Source organism: Pygocentrus nattereri, chromosome 4 (assembly GCF_015220715.1).
Source record: "Pygocentrus nattereri isolate fPygNat1 chromosome 4, fPygNat1.pri, whole genome shotgun sequence".
Lineage (NCBI taxonomy): Eukaryota > Metazoa > Chordata > Actinopteri > Characiformes > Serrasalmidae > Pygocentrus > Pygocentrus nattereri.
In genome coordinates this window covers 1,095,773-1,114,932 of record NC_051214.1, presented here as the reverse complement: position 1 = coordinate 1,114,932, position 19,160 = coordinate 1,095,773, and the positions used below count along the sequence as shown (strand labels likewise).

Sequence of the window (19,160 nt, the reverse complement as noted above, 5' to 3'; positions counted from 1 at the left end):
TTTATACCGTTCAACACAGCAGAGCAGAAACTGGTCTGCAGAGGAGACGAAGTTCATGCTCTGAGCTTTAAAAGACGGCGGTGGGACGGACGTCCAGCTTATGTGTCTCAGAGCACGACGTCTTGCTCTCGCCGCTTGCTTTATAAATCCAGATGAAGGACATTTTTCTGAGTCTGAGATCAGTTTAAAGCGGTTAAAACCACAAGCACTGCTCACTGCTGCTCATCTCACTCTGACTGGACTTCACGTGATGTTCGCTGTCATGGTAACGGTTACTCTAAATGCTGTAATCCATTCAGTGCATTCACACCGTTAAATTTGTGACTACTGATGTACTTTTCATATGCAGAACCCAGCGCTGTGTAAGGAGCTCTTTATTCCTAGTCCTGGAGATCTTTACTGCATTTTCCATTCTAACACATCTGATTCAGCTCATCTGCTAAAACTGAAGACCTTTTTAAATTCATTTAGGAATGTAAATGTGGAGCTTAAGACCTTTGATGACTCTAAGTGATGAAGATACACAAAGCAAATAAGCCACCTGCTGAAACTAATGGTCTCTAATGGGTGACCATTAAGTCAGTTTCATCAGCCATTAAGCAAAATGATGAGGTTTTGGTCCTAGCGGTTCTAATGGTAGTGTTCCAGCAGTGAAGCTGTAGTACCTGAGCCTGAGTAGCTGTGTTGGTGTGAATGATTACTGTAAAGAGTTCACACTGTTAGCGAGTGTGCTCTCAGGTTTAGAACAGGCTGTATTTGCTCTTATTTCTGCGCTCTCGAGACTAAATGTGTGTTTTAATGACTGCACCTGAGTTACTGTAGACATTTTATGTGAATTATAAACCAATTTCCATTATAAAGCAGAACCCTCAGGTTTCAGGCTTCTAATGGTTCTAATGGGCTTTTTCAGCAGCTGTTTATATTAGTGACATGGAGACACCTTAACGCAAATAAATGGATTGAAAGGGTTAACTCTGCTCCAACTCTGCTCTAAGCAGACTTTGCAGCAAGCATAGCTACTGTCCTTGGCAGTTTGCACAAACAACTTGCTCCTCTTATCCGGAAAACATTCCGTCCAGGACCATTTGTTCCCTTTTGTAGGTAAGATTATCGTACACAGAGCAGAAGCCCCCTCCTTTGGGCAGTTCCGGTGGTCCGTGAGTGTGTTTGTCAGCTTAGCATTTTATGACGGTTAGACAACTTATTTGGGTCCACCCTGTTTGCTTGTACGCAACAGGGCAGGGCGTGTTTGTATAAAAGAAGGAGTGCCCTTCTTTCTTTAGCATAAAAAAAAAAAAAAAAAAAATGAACTAAGGACTTTCCAGATGAGAAGCATCAGCGGTCGGTGTGCGTGAGTGAGTAACATGTGGAGTGAAATGATGGTCACAGCACAGTCAGCGATGTCTTTCCCAGATTTATTACAAGAATTCCTCACACAAAACACATTCCATGATGCTGAAGAAAACGATTGATTAAATGTTGAAGTTGTTTAAAAATAAAAAAGAGAGAGAGAGAGAGAGAGCGAGAGAGAGAGAGAGAGAGAGAGAGAGAGAGAGAGAGAGAGAGAGGGAGAGAGAGAGAGAGAGAGAGAGAGGGGGAGAGGGAGGGAGGGAGGGAGGGGGAGAGAGAGAGAGAGAGAGAGAGAGAGAGAGCTAATCAGTAGATAGAAATCAATCCCCCCCAGAAGATCAGATGTATAACACAGTGAATCTTAAAAAGACGGACAGGACAGAGTCACTGTGTACCTTAAACTGCACGTTGGTATTTGGCTCATTGGTTTAGTCTTTAAACTCTATGTTGTGCAGATTTACTGTAGCAGTGAAAATAAATTTCACATCCTTTATCTTAAAGGGAACAGCAGGTGGCTTATTTGCTTTATGTGTATCTTCATCACTCACAGCAGTTAAAAGGTCTAAAGCTCCACATTTACGTTCCTAAATGAATTTACAGTCCAGCAGCAGATGAGCTGAAACAGATGTGTTAGAATGGAAAATTCAGTAAAGATCTCCAGGACTAGGAATAAAGAGCAACACCTCACTCGGCGCTGGGTTCTGTATATGAAACGTTTTCATGCAGAACAAAGCAGCCAAACAGAAAAGCCACAACAAAATCCTGAACACAGTCAATTCCCTGTAACATTCCGGAGACACTGACAGTTCCTTACAAAAGAGGAGACTCGGTTACAGAAGAAAGACTCCACTGCAGTAAAACAAGAATCTTCACGTCTTCAGTAAGAAGCTGTTGTGTCTCTTTGTCTTGAGGAGCCGAGGCTTCAGTTTGGTTTGGTCGCAATCTTGAAAGTCTGAAATGTAAAGCATGTAATTAGTCAGAGTTAAAGGTGTGACTGCTCACTGCGGCATTTTGTCAATAGTGTAATAGAAATTACAAACATTAATTCTGTACCTTTGTTTTCCCGATGTTGATGATGACAACGGTGAATTCATACTTTGTGTTGGGCAGCAGGTCTGAGATCACAATACTTTCTTCTGTGTCTGACCAGCGCACCTTCTGCCCCTGTGCCTTGTCTCCATCAGCCACTTTCTTGTATGTAATTTCTACAGAAAAGTCCATTCTTACTTTTTTCATGCTTACGCTGTTTGCACTGACGCCTGTGATCTCTGGATGTGTCGGGTTTAGGCCGTCAGGGTACAGAAGTTTCCCATTTAAGTAGAATCTCACAGCAGCACCTGCATCATAAGGATAGCGGAAGTAGCTGATGAAGGGAGAGAACATATCTATACTGACAGAATGGGAAAACAAATCACGAGAATCTCTCAGGGTCTCCGAGATTTCAGGACGTCTGTACCAAGGAGTTTTCTCTGTGATGGACGTTTGCAGATCAGAGGGTAAACATTCCATTTTGGTGAACTTCTCTGAGTTCAGGCAAACCCTGAGGGACTTCAGGTAAGGTTCATCATCTTGAAGGGAGTTGAACCCGAACACCCCTATCCTGCCTGAAAAAGGATCAAATAACACTCTGTCAAAGTCTTCACGAGCTACGATCTTAACCTTTGGGATGTCTAACTTAATTTGGTGAATGAATGATTTGACGATGCTGAGTTCAGTCTCTTTCTCTTTTAGCCAGGTGTCCATTTTGGGTCCAAAGGGTGATTCTTCGTGAAGACTGAACATCTTCTCCAGCTTTTCTTCCTTCTCTGCTCCCTTCCTGATTTCAGGGAGGAGTATGGAGAGCTTCTTCTTCCACAGAAGCTTGTATTTCTGAAGGTTTTCGTTAAAATCTTTTATCTTCTTAGTGAAGTCAGTGGCCTGAATGGACTCGCTGTCTTTATAGAGGTCGTTTGCTCTCATTTTCGCGACGTTCAGCTGCTCCATTATATTCCGTAACTCAATGCAGTTCATTTCGCTGATCTCATTCTTGAGCTCCGGAGCTGAAGAGAGGAGTTCTCTTAGAGGGACGAGCCAGACTTTCCTGGGCACTGCTTTCTCCTTATTTGGCCCGAGCAGTTTGGGGAGACTTTTGTAGACTTTTACTGCCTCTTCAAAGTTGGTTGGGTTCTCCTCCAAGGCAAAATCACCGTGGAAGGTGCAGGTAAAGTTCTGCACCTTCTTCCTCTCTTCATCGGTCATTTGAACCTTCCCCTCTGCACTGACTTTTACCAGGCCAATCTTATTCACCATGAGTTTCATGTTTACTTGAATGTCTTGTTTAGATTTCTCATCTGATGCTGTTTCACTGAACACCATCAGCGCTTCTGCACCGTATTCTACCTGAACAACGACATGAGTGGCACTAAAATCTGGGTCACTGAGGTCTTGGTAGGTCGCGCTTCCTATTTTGTTCATGTTAAGAAGCTCAGTCCTGGTCCTCTCAATGTACTGGGCAGTCACTCTGCTCTCATGTAAAGAAGACGATTTGTCATTCAAATAACTGGCTGAAGCCTCCACTGTTACCAACCCCGCGAGAAAGCTGGCACTAAGAGACGCACTTATGTTCAGTATTTTAGTTTTTTCTTCCAGAGAGTCAGTAAGATGAATCTGGTGTTGTGTGTTTGGGCTCTGCCTCACTATCGTGTTCTTCTGAATGTTGTCCACGTCCCACAGGTGGACTCCTAAAGAAAGAACACTCATCAGAAAGGTGAAGTGTTTCAGGTGTTCTAGGCAGATGTTAGCAGTGAACTCCTACCTGGAATGAAGGAGTCATTGTGGCAGTCGTACAACATTCCCAAATGAAGTTGTCTTCCAAGGGTTGCGACCTGAAGCAAACTTTCAGTGTTCATGTTGGTGTCTTTAAGAACCAGTGCAGTGACTAGAAAAACAAACCGTAAACAAAACATACATCACACAGTAAAAACTTTGATACAGCTGCACAAGAAAGCAGAATAATTTCTATTTACTTTAAAATATGATACCTTGTCATACAGTATGATGAAGAGAACCACGAGGATGCAGTTACTGGAATTTTACATTGGCTCCCACTAATTATGTACAGCTGTATACAGAAGTTTGTAAATGAGAGTGGAATTTACTGGAAATATTAGTACAAAATTTCCGTTTGCTGAGTTTAGCTCATGAAATAAAACATGCTGAATAAAATGTGCAACATGGAATTTGATCAGACGAGCCCAAACTTCTTCCCACAGCTGTTTTTACTCTATAAAAGTCTATTTAACCGAAGCGGCAGGGAAAATCAAAACTATAAATTATTATAAAGAAACGAGTGATGGAGTAACTGCTCACCTTCATGGATCTGCTGCAATGTGTGTTCCACCTTCTGTGGCGACTGTTCAGTGACCTGCACACAGTTATAAGCCCTGCTGAGGGCGGAGCCGGGCATGTCCTGACACTGTATTTGGTGTTTTCACACGGTGAAAGTTTCACAGGAGGAGGATATTTTTCAGTGCTGAACAAAATAATGCGTAATAGAACAGCAGTTCAGTTTTATTATGATTTATGATCAATAGAGATGAATTCATGCTGATTTGTCAGCAAGAACGACCATAAAATCCCATCATTCACTGCAGCAGAGGACACTGACCCATGCTGTACATTAAGCTCTCTTCTTTGAGTAAAGAGTGCATTTAACCCTGCTTTAGACTGAAAAGAGGGGAGTGATAGACATTAGATAACTGTTAACACCACTAATATGGTTAATTAATAGCAGTTTTATTGTGTTTTACTGGGTCTTTTGTGTTTCACGTGCAGACATGATGTTTATGCTGCCCTCTAGGCGAGATTTCTCTAAATAAAGGTCCTAATAAAACCTTGTTACCAGCTGCACAGCAAGATGGAAGTTCACAAGAGCTGCAGGTGCTCTCCATGGCTGTTTCTCCATGGCTGTGTTCTGGTGTGTTCTTTCGTCCTCATGTTCTTGCTCAACTTCTCTTCTGTTCACTTGTGGAATCAATGCCATGTCCCTGCGTTTTGCTGGACTAGAGGGGGTCCTACACAAAACTAATTCCTGTCTCAGGGCTTTTGGCATGTCAGCATATAAATGACAGATTTGATGTTCAGGTGCCCACATACTTTTGGCCATGTGGTATATCTCTCAGATCAGGGCTGGTCTCAGTGCAGATATGCTACGAGGAGCTCTTCCCATGATAATTATAAACCTGCAGTGCACCATGGTAGGTGGCCCTAATAAACCTTCAACTCCCTGAAAGTAAACAGTGCATTTCTATGTTCAGTGGTCAACGTTAACCAGTTAACTGTTGCAGAACTGGTCAGAAAAACTTACTGTGGTAGTAGGCGGAGGTCCGCAGTGTGTGGAACTGTGCTTCTGGTGGTCCTGCCAACTAAAATTCTGCGGCAATTCTACACAAGGCAATAGATCGGGAAAAGGGTGAGTTAAAAGGGCTACTGATTCATAAACAGTTCAACAAAAACCCATAAAATCTAGTGCCGGCCATAAATTTCAAACAACTATTTTCTCACCTTAAAATGCTCCTGTGAAAATCGCAGCAGTACAACTGCAGTACTAAAGGGTTTTTAATGCTATAGTGACACTACTCTGCCCCCATTTACTGCGCTTGACCCGCAGCACTACACACTACAGTACTGTAACTGGACCCTTACAGCAGCATTAATACTGTATACTGCATTACTATTTCAATACTCCAGCAATACTGCTGATTTATTATTAATAAGAGCGACACCTCAGAGACATACACAAACACAGTGATGTCTAGACTCACCTCATTCATTTGCGCATAATTTGTTGAGATGTAAACAAAGTCATTCGGACTGGAACTAAAGCAACTCGCAACGTTATGACAAAAACGTGTTACACAAAAACACAGAACTCTTCGGTTTTCAGAGATGAAATCTGCGGCCATGACATCGGGAAATAACGTAATCCCGACATTTTAGTAGAGATTTTCCTCTAAACGCGACTAATAATCGGCGAGCGGCCGCCGCGAGCGCTGAGGGCTAAACGGCTCCTAACGGTCGTGTTTGGATTCAAACTCGACGAGCGTTCGATTGGACTGTTGGAATCCCGGGGGCGGGGGCAGGCTGCTTAGCCCCTCCTCTGCCGCGTTTTAATTGGTCGAAAACCCCGCCAGTCACTTGTATTGCTTTTTGAATCTCAGCACAAAACTACATTAATCTAAAACTTTAACAACGAAGTAGTAAGTAATCAAATCTAATCTAATCACGTTTGCACAGTTGAAAAGTGAGTGAAAATCTTAGGTGCGTAGCCCCTTATAGAATTTATAAAAAGTGTATTTTTTATATATATATATATATATATATATATATATATATATATATATATATATATATATATATATATATATATATATATATATATATATATATATATATATATATATATATATATATATATATATATATGAGAAATAGAAAGGAACCCAAAAAAACCCTGCAACTTCAAAAATTTCATCTGCAACTGTTCAAAGAAGTTTGGTGTGAAAACTGCAAACCTCGCAACTCAATACTCTGATTCCCCTCCTCACCCCAGTTAACATAAATCACTCTTAAAGGAGGAGCACTAATGTAAATAAGCAGCAGAACGTTCTGAAACCAAAACCATGTTCACACAAACAAACTCGGGGCTCGTTAGCTTTTCCATGATATGGGCCCTTTAATCCAGCCCAGGCAGCCCGAGAGCAGTGAGAGTTGAGGCACTCGGCAGGAGAATCAGACTTAAAATATTTATTAAAAAGGTCACAGTATCTGGTGTAACAGACAGTGGTGCAAGACATACACACATTCCAGGACACTGAGCTGTCCACGTTTCCTTTCAAAGGCCTACTGACCTCCTCCCAGCAGCCTAATCCCACCACGACCACACAAACATCACCAAAACCCTCCAGCACACACACAAAACACACACGTGAGAGGAAAATAGTAAAGAAAACACTTAAAGAACCACATAAATGTGCAAACACCATCAGATTCACTCACAGCAAATCACTGGAGGGTTTAGTCCAGATCTCCAGAGAGAAGTTACAGATCATTTAGATCAAAATCGGCCTCCGACATCCAGCACCATCAACAAACAGCCTTACCTCAATATAAATACCAATCATGGAAAATATACATACAAAAAAGACAAAACAGTGGAAAATCAAACTACAGCAAATGGGAATTGGTTAGTTTTTCACACTGAAAACGAATACAAGCTGAAGCTGAATGAGTAAAGCCTTGGAGACGAGGCGATAAGTGCTGCTGTTGATTATGGCTCTCTCTGAAACCCAGTGAGATGCTATAATGGGTGCAGTGGGAGATTTATGGCTAATTCATACTGGAAAAGGAGAAAAAGTTGGGGCTCAGTTTGTCTTCATATCATTTCAGACTAGAAAATACTCATTTAGTGCACTGAATCGTCTAAAAAGGGAAAATAAAGAGAAAAATAAAAGCAGCATTAACATCAAGTGCACTAATGAGCTATATTAGATTTAAGTAAGACAGCAAGGAGGAGAGGGAGGGGAAAAGGCACCACATCGACATAGAAAAGTAAATAGATTTCGATTACATTCACATAAATACATATTTAGCCTTAATTGACCCGGTTTCATTATTATTAAAAAAATATATTTAAGAAACACGATAAATACGGCACCATTTCAGCGGTTCTGGGATTCACGATCATGTTTGGCTTTAATAACTCGCAAAATTTATTATTTGTTCAACCTCTTCATGCAGCAAAACCGGTCGTACCGACATTTAATTAAGAGCACTTATCCAGCAAAGAGTCCAACGTTTCTGCTTGGAATTTCAATTTCTCCCTAAATTGTCTTTCAGAGGGGAAATTTGGCACAAATTTCAGTCACTAAGGCCAAAAAAAAAAAAAAAAAAAAAATTCCCCAGCAGCCCACCCAGAGGTCCGGCGGGTCAGAAGCACTTTCTGTGGACGATGTTGGGTCCAAACTCTTCGTACTCGTCGCGGCTGATCCAGGCGGAGCTGAAAGTCTGCAGGCCGCAGAGAACAGCGCCCCCTTTCCACACGGAGAAGTCACGGCCAGGAGGGCTGAGGACCCTCACACTATCCGAGACCCCCGCCGGGGCCAAACGGCCAAGCTCTGACCGCAGACGCTCCGGCAGACCGGCCAGCAGAGTGTTCCCACCTAAACACAGAGAGAAAAGACTTTAAATACCCACTGGTGTGACTCAATAACATTAACAATTTTATTTTTACAGATATTAATTAGCAGTGTGGGCAAAACTTTATATCATGGCAATGTATGTTATTTTTAATAAAACCATTTTAGACGCTTAAATAAGCCTTTTTGTAGATTATCAGTGGCGTGTTAAAATGAAGGGACGTCCAGAATAAGAGCCGTATTTAATAACTTAAGAAAATCTAAAATTCATTCAGATGTCAGCGTCTCTCTCTAATCCTAGCGAGATGAAGGCGAATGGGTGTAAAGCCCACAGAGGCTTTAAAATGCTGTGTAGTTTTCCGTCTGAAAGTCGTTTGCCTCGTTTGTGCATCTCAAACTCTGGCTTTCATCTCCGAGCTTCAGACGCTGCCGGACTTCAGTAAATATTACAACCATAAACTGTATCAGTTTTAGCTGAGAAGCCGTGGGTCCGCTCGGCTTGCAGGCCGAGACCGCTGCGTCGCCTGAAGAAGCGAGGAGCACCGTAGGCGGAGCACACAGAGAGCCGGCTAGACTAACGGCCAACTGCTAACCCCAAGAGACTGGCTTTTCCTTCCTTTCCCCAGTTAACTCATTAGTCCAATGTCACTCCTTTGACACTAAACTGGACTAGCTGACCTCAGCACACGAGAGCTGAGGGAAATAGCTTGATCTTTGTACGTCTCGTTATCTGCATTTATCTGCACACTTGTATAACGGCGCCTACAAAACGACTGCCTTAAAACAAATTTCAGGCAAATTAATTGGCCACTAGTATTTATTAATGTCTGATGTAGGACTGAAAGTTTTAGGAAAATCACAATTATTTGCCCGACCGTTGTTGCGATGTCAACCTGACCTGTTATTTTGGACAAGGACACCAGCGTGTCCGCCATATGGACAGAAATGAAGACATAAGACTGTGTGTGTGTGTGTGTGTGTGTGTGTGTGTGTGTGTGTGTGTACCAGACAGAACGATGTTTCCCAGGAAGCTCCTCCGCAGGTCTATATCTGACTGAAGAACTGATTTGAAAATGCTCTCATGCATCCCATAATGATCACAACCAATCAGCTCCGGCTTAAACAGGATCTCAGGAGCCCTGGAGGAAAAAAAAAAAAAAAAGAATAACCACTGACCGTACAGAACTGAGTTTGTATACTCAATAATAATAATAATAATAATAATAATAATAATAATAATAATAATAATAATAATAATAATAATAATAATAATTTTATTTTTAGTTATATTAAAAAGAAACCATGGAAAAACAGAGCAAGAAAGAGAAAATGTACCTGAAGCGCTCCGTTGTCAAGGAGACGACCTGTCCGTCAGGTAGAGTGTAGTGAGATTGTGTGCTGGCTCCGCCTCCTCTGGTAAGCTCCGCCTCATAATCCTGAGCCACACAGCAGCATCTCTCTTTAATCTCGCGCACAATCTCCAACTCCGCCGACGTCCGCATGCACACACCCTGCTCCAGCAACAGCTAACACACACACACACACACACACACACACACACACACACACACACCTTGAGGACCTCCACTGACTTCTGCATTACTGTAGCAAAGCACTACATTTATATTTAAACCTCAGTAACAAAAAAGCAACGTTTCAGTTTTCCAAAAAAAGGGGAATGTAATGAAAACAGCATGTTTAACTTCTCAGGAGCAGTAGAAAAGAACAAAATCAAGCTGTTCAACTTCATAGGGTCCTCACAATGGTAGTAAGACAAGTGAACGCATGCACTAGATGTACTGAACCCATCAGGTTGAACAGAAGAGCACTTCATTATCACGTACACAGATATTTGTACATATCTTATACAGTGATATAAATAAAGTAGTAAGACCCCTTATACTGATGAAGAACCTTTACGTTATGAAGGTAAATGTTTACGCGGTTCTTCAAACTTCTCAGTCATGGCTCTTTAAAGAACAAGCACACCAATTAAGTTTTATCTTTCTGCTGAAAACTTCAAAAAACTTTCAAAAAAGGGAAAAAAGCTCAGAGATCCCATCACAGTCCAGATATGAGTGCTGCAGTGTATGTTGTGTTTACTCGGGTTCCAGCGTTCTTCCTGGTACCTTTTTGAGCTGCAGGGTGACGTCGGCTCCGGCCAGAGTGAAGCGCTGAACAGCGTGAGGCAGAGAGTAACCATCAAACACCGGAACACTGTGACTAACACCATCACCGGAGTCAAACACCACACCTGCACACACACAGTGATAATAAGTAATACACATTTAGTGCAAGTACAGTCGCTCTGACAGACCGTAATACACTACAGGAAGCGTAGGGGGCGATACGGCTTCTACTGTTTCATTTAAAAAGCTCTATAATGTTCATATGATCCACACAGTCGCTCTGACAGACCGTAATACACTACAGGAAGCGTAGGGGGCGATACGGCTTCTACTGTTTCATTTAAAAAGCTCTATAATGTTCATATGATCCACACAGTCGCTCTGACAGACCGTAATACACTACAGGAAGCGTAGGGGGCGATACGGCTTCTACTGTTTCATTTAAAAAGCTCTATAATGTTCATATGATCCACACAGTCGCTCTGACAGACCGTAATACACTACAGGAAGCGTAGGGGGCGATACGGCTTCTACTGTTTCATTTAAAAAGCTCTATAATGTTCATATGATCCACACAGTCGCTCTGACAGACCGTAATACACTACAGGAAGCGTAGGGGGCGATACGGCTTCTACTGTTTCATTTAAAAAGCTCTATAATGTTCATATGATCCACACAGTCGCTCTGACAGACTGTAATACACTACAGGAAGCGTAGGGGGCGATACGGCTTCTACTGTTTCATTTAAAAAGCTCTATAATGTTCATATGATCCACACAGTCGCTCTGACAGACTGTAATACACTACAGGAAGCGTAGGGGGCGATACGGCTTCTACTGTTTCATTTAAAAAGCTCTATAATGTTCATATGATCCACACAGTCGCTCTGACAGACTGTAATACACTACAGGAAGCGTAGGGGGCGATACGGCTTCTACTGTTTCATTTAAAAAGCTCTATAATGTTCATATGATCCACACAGTCGCTCTGACAGACTGTAATACACTACAGGAAGCGTAGGGGGCGATACGGCTTCTACTGTTTCATTTAAAAAGCTCTATAATGTTCATATGATCCACACAGTCGCTCTGACAGACTGTAATACACTACAGGAAGCGTAGGGGGCGATACGGCTTCTACTGTTTCATTTAAAAAGCTCTATAATGTTCATATGATCCACACAGTCGCTCTGACAGACTGTAATACACTACAGGAAGCGTAGGGGGCGATACGGCTTCTACTGTTTCATTTAAAAAGCTCTATAATGTTCATATGATCCACACAGTCGCTCTGACAGACTGTAATACACTACAGGAAGCGTAGGGGGCGATACGGCTTCTACTGTTTCATTTAAAAAGCTCTATAATGTTCATATGATCCACACAGTCGCTCTGACAGACTGTAATACACTACAGGAAGCGTAGGGGGCGATACGGCTTCTACTGTTTCATTTAAAAAGCTCTATAATGTTCATATGATCCACACAGTCGCTCTGACAGACTGTAATACACTACAGGAAGCGTAGGGGGCGATACGGCTTCTACTGTTTCATTTAAAAAGCTCTATAATGTTCATATGATCCACACAGTCGCTCTGACAGACTGTAATACACTACAGGAAGCGTAGGGGGCGATACGGCTTCTACTGTTTCATTTAAAAAGCTCTATAAAGTTCATATGATCCACACAGTCGCTCTGACAGACTGTAATACACTACAGGAAGCGTAGGGGGCGATACGGCTTCTACTGTTTCATTTAAAAAGCTCTATAATGTTCATATGATCCACACAGTCGCTCTGACAGACTGTAATACACTACAGGAAGCGTAGGGGGCGATACGGCTTCTACTGTTTCATTTAAAAAGCTCTATAATGTTCATATGATCCACACAGTCGCTCTGACAGACTGTAATACACTACAGGAAGCGTAGGGGGCGATACGGCTTCTACTGTTTCATTTAAAAAGCTCTATAATGTTCATATGATCCACACAGTCGCTCTGACAGACTGTAATACACTACAGGAAGCGTAGGGGGCGATACGGCTTCTACTGTTTCATTTAAAAAGCTCTATAATGTTCATATGATCCACACAGTCGCTCTGACAGACTAATACACTACAGGAAGCGTAGGGGGCGATACGGCTTCTACTGTTTCATTTAAAAAGCTCTATAATGTTCATATGATCCACACAGTCGCTCTGACAGACTGTAATACACTACAGGAAGCGTAGGGGGCGATACGGCTTCTACTGTTTCATTTAAAAAGCTCTATAATGTTCATATGATCCACACAGTCGCTCTGACAGACTGTAATACACTACAGGAAGCGTAGGGGGCGATACGGCTTCCACTGTTTCATTTAAAAAGCTCTATAATGTTCATATGATCCACACAGTCGCTCTGACAGACTGTAATACACTACAGGAAGCGTAGGGGGCGATACGGCTTCTACTGTTTCATTTAAAAAGCTCTATAATGTTCATATGATCCACACAGTCGCTCTGACAGACTGTAATACACTACAGGAAGCGTAGGGGGCGATACGGCTTCTACTGTTTCATTTAAAAAGCTCTATAATGTTCATATGATCCACACAGTCGCTCTGACAGACTGTAATACACTACAGGAAGCGTAGGGGGCGATACGGCTTCTACTGTTTCATTTAAAAAGCTCTATAATGTTCATATGATCCACACAGTCGCTCTGACAGACTGTAATACACTACAGGAAGCGTAGGGGGCGATACGGCTTCTACTGTTTCATTTAAAAAGCTCTATAATGTTCATATGATCCACACAGTCGCTCTGACAGACTGTAATACACTACAGGAAGCGTAGGGGGCGATACGGCTTCTACTGTTTCATTTAAAAAGCTCTATAATGTTCATATGATCCACACAGTCGCTCTGACAGACTGTAATACACTACAGGAAGCGTAGGGGGCGATACGGCTTCTACTGTTTCATTTAAAAAGCTCTATAATGTTCATATGATCCACACAGTCGCTCTTACTGACTAATACATTTGTGTAACAGCATGTGGGTATGTAGTGACCTGTGGTGCGTCCAGCTGCGTACAATGCCAGTACAGGCTGCAGGGCAATGAAGGTCAGCGGAATGTTAAAGGACTCAAACATCAGCTGCACCATGCGCTGCCGGTTAACCTGAGGGTTCATCACACCCTCCGTCAGCAGCACCGGGTGATCTTCAGCATCAACACGCAGCTGCTGGAACACGTGCTGCCAGATCTGCACACAAACACGCCTCATCAGGAGACACACCCCATAATACAACATCACCCAGCTTTCGCAACACCTGCAGCTAAACCTCCTATAGAAAATCACTGCTGCCTGGTGTCCACTCACTGTCCACTCTACTACATTCCTTCCTTGTTGGTCCACCTTATAGATGTAAAGTCATAGACGACAGCTCATCTGCTGCTGCACAGTTTGTGTTGGTCATCCTCTAGTCCTTCATCAGTGGTCACAGGACGCTGCCCACAGGACACCACCAGCTGGATATTTTTGGTTGGTGGACTATTCTCAGTCCAGCAGTGACACCGAGGTCACGACAATCCAGCAGCACTGCTGTGTCTGATCCACTCAGACCAGCACAACACACTAAACACACCACCACCACCACGTCAGTGCTACTGCAGTGCTGAGAATGATCCACCACCCAAACAGCACCTGCTCTGTGAGGGTCCATGGGGGTCCTGACCACTGAAGAACAGGGTAACAGAGTATCAGAGAAACAGATGGACTACAGTCTGTAACTGTAGAACTACAGAGAGCAGCTATACGGTCAGTGGAGCTGATAAAGTGGACAGTGAGCGTAGAAACGAGGAGGTGGACTTAAGTGGTCGATTGGGGTGGGTGTGTATAACAAGCTTTTCAATTAAACAGTTTTATCTAAATAAACCTGATTAGGCTTCAATAAGGTCTGATACTGTATAAAAGAAAATGACATTTAATCAGCTGAGATATTAGAATTTCATTTTAATTCAGATATTATATTAAAATACAGGCTTAAAGTGGCAAAATGAAAACTCTCTAGTAACAGCTAGACGGGCAGGGTCGCCTACAGAGCGGCGCTAGTAGCTGTTAATGAAGTAGGAGCCTCATCAGCAAACCCACCGTCTCCATCTGGTCCCAGTTGCTGATGATGCCGTTCTTCATTGGGTAGTGGAGCGTCAAGACCCCTCGCATGTGCTGGGCCTCATGACCCACATACACGTCCCGCTCCGCACTGCCGCTCATCACCTCCTGCACGAACACAATCACAGACGAGGGAAAGCAACGACACCCAAACGAACCACGTACAGTTTCACAGTCTAATGTATTTCCAGACACAGACGTCTGTGTCTAATGCCCCCCCCCCTCCACTGCCGCACACAGACAAAAACAAGAGGAAGCAGTTTGTTTACCTCGTATTTGGGCAGGCCTACGGCGGTTGGGAAGATCACAGAGGGAAGATCCTGATCTGCAAATCCAGCCTTCACCAGTCCAGAGCCAGTGTCCAGCACCACAGGGGTCAGATAGTCACTCATCTACACAAACACAGATAACCAGGAGGTAAATCAGGGGCATCAAAACAGTAAAAGGGCCATATTTAAAAAAAAAAAAAAAATTATCCCAAAAATCCTGTGGGCCAGAGGCTTAGGATTTTATTTAATGTTTTATTTACATTTTGCTATGACCCAAACTGGCCACTGTATTCAAAATATGCCAAAATTGCAACAGCAAAAAAAAAAAAAAAAAAAAAAAAAAAAAAAAAAACACACAAAGGCACTTTTAGTGGAAAGGGTCAAGTTCTTCCACACCAAACTGGCTCATCCACGTCTTTATGGACCTGCTTTGTGCACTGGTGGGCAGTCATGTTGGAACAGGAAGGGGTCGTCCCCAAACTGTTCCCACAAAGTCGGGAGTGTGAAATTGTCCAAAATCTCTTGGTGCTGAAGCTTTAAGAGTTCCTTTCACTGGAACTAAGGGGCCGAGCCCACCTCCTGAAACACCCCCCCGCAGTGGAGTGAAAACAGTGTGTTTTATAACTGTACAATGACCTGCTGAGGTCATTCAGGACCATTAGTCACAGCGGCTTTAAGGCTTGTTTAATTAAACAGTTCTAATCACAACCATGGGTTCTATATTAAACCATTTCATGCTTAAAGGGTTCTCAGCATGGTGAAGTAGCTCTTCATAAGGAGAACGTGTTGTATTACCATTACCATTAGCTACTGTATCAAGCTTTACATCACAATAGAAGAACCTTTTTTGGTGCTATACAGAAGCAAACGGTCTGAAGAACCATTTTACCATGCAAAAGAACCTTTTAATCTTCAAATGGTTCTATACAGGACTAAATGGTTCTGAAAACTTTACCAAATAACTTCAGAAGAACCGTCTTTAAGAGTATCAGAAGATAATTGTTAACCTAAATAAATACTTTAACCATCAAACAGATGTTTGGACATGACTGCTACACGTGTCGGCTGAAGGGTACTCTGAACATCTGATATTGAGGTCATCCCAAATTTCCTGTATTATTGCTTCCACATTAGCTCGACTCCTGCTGGACTTAAGCTGGAGCTTAAATTATACAGCTTTACTCACCAAGCTTTGTGAAACATTCACATATGAGTGCATGTACTCAGATTAGACTAGACTAGACTAGACTAGATTTCACATCCAAACCTCTCTGGTGGAGATCTGAAGCTGCTGCTGAAGGACAGGTGACCTGCACATGGTTCTAGTTGAGGGTCCATCATCATTCATGTTCATGACTTCAGCATCGGCATTGTTCTTCTCACGCAGTCCACAAGACTCCGTTTCTGAGATCGGACCCTCCCTTTCCGCTTCAGTCTGATCCACACCTTCACATTCACACTCAGAATCTCTAACAGTTTCAGAACCGGGCCCATGGAGATCCACACAGCGAGGGTTGTTATTGTTTCTGTTGTGTTCAGCCACAGCTGGAAGGATTTTCAGAGGAGGGTTTTTGCGCTCTTTTGGTTTAGGGCCAGCAGAGGGCGCCACAGTGGGTAAAGTTACAGATGAGTTATCCTGATCTTGTACACATTCCTGAGATATTGAGCTCGTCTGATTGTGAAGTGATGGCTTGTTCAGCCTGGGCATGCGGGGAAGCGGTTTTGGACCACCTGGATCAAACGCTGCTCTTTCCTGACCAGCCTCTAGGGGCGCCGAACCTTCTGCTGAATTCATCTCTGATTCTACTGCATTCTTCTTGAAGCAATGCTCTTCATTAGCGTCAGGCCTGCTCTCAGACTGGACATTCTCAGTCATGCCCGATTCAGAAAGGTCTACAAATGCCTCCTTCCTGATTTCAGAAGGATCTGGAGGCTCGTCTGGATCTCCAGCAGTGGAATCTTGTACATTCGATAGATTTACGACTGTACACGTAAGGTCGGACATTTGCTTCTTCTCAGGATCCAGAACATTAATCTCAGAAACAATATCCTCTGTTTCAGAAGGATCACCAGGTGGTAAAGCATCTCCATCTGAGTTGGAAGAGATAGAAACCAAAGACGGCTTATTCTGACCACAGTCCAAACTCAAATACAAGTCGTTATTGGTGGATTCCTTTGTGACAGCTGCTAATGAAGAACCAGAAACCAAATCTGGGTCGTTATGAATGTCAAATACCTCCTGAATCAAGAATTTAACTTCATCTGTGGTTGAAGTAGAAGGTTTGGAAATGGTGGATTCTTCTGTGGTTAAATGTGGTGGTTCCTGAGATGAAGTTGAGTCAATACAGCCATCTATTTTATCTGTGGAGGAATTGGAAGGTCTGGATTTAGAAGATGAACCAGAATCCATGCAGGAGATAAAGTCATCTGAGGCTGAATCTGAAGGTTTGGAGTTTTTGGTTGCTCTGTCTGAGGTTAAACATGCATGTGTAGAAGTTCTAGCCTCAGGTTTTGTCTCTTGCGTTTGACGTCTGCAGTTCATCAGAAGAGCTTCATCATCCTCCTCAAAGCTCCTGAGTGCCGAGGCCATCTCCATGATGGAACACTTCACCACCTTTTGACCCCTAGGCCGCTTCTTCACCTTTCCTTCCTGCTGCTTCTCCTCACTGCTCAAACTCCTCTCCAGCTCTTCTACTTCTTTCTTCTCCCGCTCCAGCTCCTCCAGGAACTTCCTGTTAAAAGATGCAATAGAAGGAAATGCAAGATTTCAGAGAACCAAAGAAAAAGAATCCTTGTCTTCAGTATTTTTGCTTTATTGTGAAGATAAACAGATGTAATCATGAAAAAAGTTCACTCTTCTACAATCTCTACCTCCTCCTTTCCGGCGTTTTCTCTGAGAGACGCAACTCCTGGATCTTCAGCTCCTCCTCCAAGATCCGCTCCTCCAGAACCTGCAGGTCTTTCAGCTCCTGAAGAACTCCACTTCGGTCCGGATGCAGGTCAACGGGTGTAAGAGCCTCAGAGTTTGGACCAGAAGAAGAGACATCATCTTGGTAACCAAAGTGGAGGGGGGAGCTGGGCTGATCCTCCAGTCCGATCACTCCAGCTTCAGCCAGGTCACTGGACGACATCTGGAGGAAGAACGGACAGGTATTTACACAGTCAATCAACCTTTGTTTTGACTTGGAAGTACATTGAGGGTGACCCTCATTTTCAGTGTAGCCAAGCAAATTACAGGGGACTGAAAGTTGAAGTGAAATTTAGCAGCCAAACAAATTAAAAAGTCAAACTCCACTAAAACAGTTCCAGGCTGTCTGAGGGCGGCAGGAGACACAGGTTAACACCAGCGAGCTGTGTGGAAGATCACCGCACGTAAACACACATCTGATTCATCTCAAACAGCTCCGGGGAAAAAAAAAATAAAAATTTAAACCGTAAATAAAGAAATTTACCCACTTTTACCACCACCACCACCACCACGGCAGTTAGCACCCAAACAGCGCCAACATCACTGACCGTCATACCGTTTCCTGAATACCTAGACGGTGGGGGCCTGGAATAATCCAAATCGTCCCACCACAGGTTCAGAACAAACCGGTCGCTTCGGCAAAGCATCTCAACACCAGTCAGCCCCTCCCGTCCCCCACAGTACACCGTAATGCTCACGCAGATTTTTGATCTGTCAATAATGTTAACTCGATCGTATCCGCTGTAGTTGTCCACTCATTCAAATACGACCTCATTATTATTAAAGTGAGACAGCAAACGAGAAGTTACCACTGATCATTTACGCCAGTCTAACTTCACCTCAGTTGGGGAACATTAACGTCTGTGTCCAACTCTCGGAGTTTTAGATCATTTCCAAGTTGGAAAGTGGACGTCAAAACTGCCAACAAATCATCCTTGAAAATACGACTACAGGCTCCGAGGTGGTCGTACTGTCCACCTTTACATTGGCCTGTTTGGTGCGGTCAAAATAAATTTTGGGTAAAATTAAGTGAATAAATTTTTCTGCATAGTACATTGGCTCCAGTTTGATTCATTTAACTGTAAAATATACAATGACCAGAGCGACCCTAGAAG

At 43.1% G+C, this 19,160-nt stretch overlaps 2 protein-coding genes across 7 annotated transcripts in view; both read right to left on the bottom strand.

Moving 5' to 3' along the window:
* Nucleotides 1–1,603: 1,603 nt before the first annotated feature.
* Nucleotides 1,604–4,726, bottom strand: LOC108411444 (verrucotoxin subunit beta-like). Of its 2 annotated transcripts, XM_017683014.2 has the most exons (5): nt 4,699–4,716; nt 4,371–4,450; nt 4,145–4,267; nt 2,404–4,070; nt 1,604–2,302 (listed from the first exon to the last, which is right to left on the bottom strand). In XM_017683014.2, the coding sequence occupies exons 3-5, from the start codon at nt 4,236–4,238 to the stop codon at nt 2,273–2,275; spliced, it is 1,791 nt and encodes a 596-aa protein (XP_017538503.1). In that variant the 5' UTR covers nt 4,239–4,267; nt 4,371–4,450; nt 4,699–4,716; the 3' UTR covers nt 1,604–2,272. The 2 variants fall into 2 exon arrangements, with proteins under 2 accessions (XP_017538503.1, XP_017538502.1); XM_017683013.1 differs by lacking the exon at nt 4,371–4,450 and having other exon boundaries at nt 4,699–4,726.
* A 2,393-nt stretch (nt 4,727–7,119) lies between these two features.
* Nucleotides 7,120–19,160, bottom strand: part of LOC108411439 — a 33,386-nt gene continuing 21,345 nt past the window's right edge. For all 5 annotated transcript variants that reach the window (XM_017683004.2, XM_037537444.1, XM_037537443.1 and 2 more), the window contains 9 exons: nt 17,949–18,208; nt 16,345–17,809; nt 15,078–15,200; nt 14,788–14,916; nt 13,707–13,899; nt 10,655–10,779; nt 9,861–10,051; nt 9,531–9,664; nt 7,120–8,549 (listed from right to left, as the gene is read on the bottom strand). In XM_017683004.2, the coding sequence (XP_017538493.1) occupies nt 8,317–8,549; nt 9,531–9,664; nt 9,861–10,051; nt 10,655–10,779; nt 13,707–13,899; nt 14,788–14,916; nt 15,078–15,200; nt 16,345–17,809; nt 17,949–18,208 (2,853 nt within the window). In that variant the 3' untranslated portion in view covers nt 7,120–8,316. The remainder of the gene's footprint in view (nt 8,550–9,530; nt 9,665–9,860; nt 10,052–10,654; nt 10,780–13,706; nt 13,900–14,787; nt 14,917–15,077; nt 15,201–16,344; nt 17,810–17,948; nt 18,209–19,160) is intronic.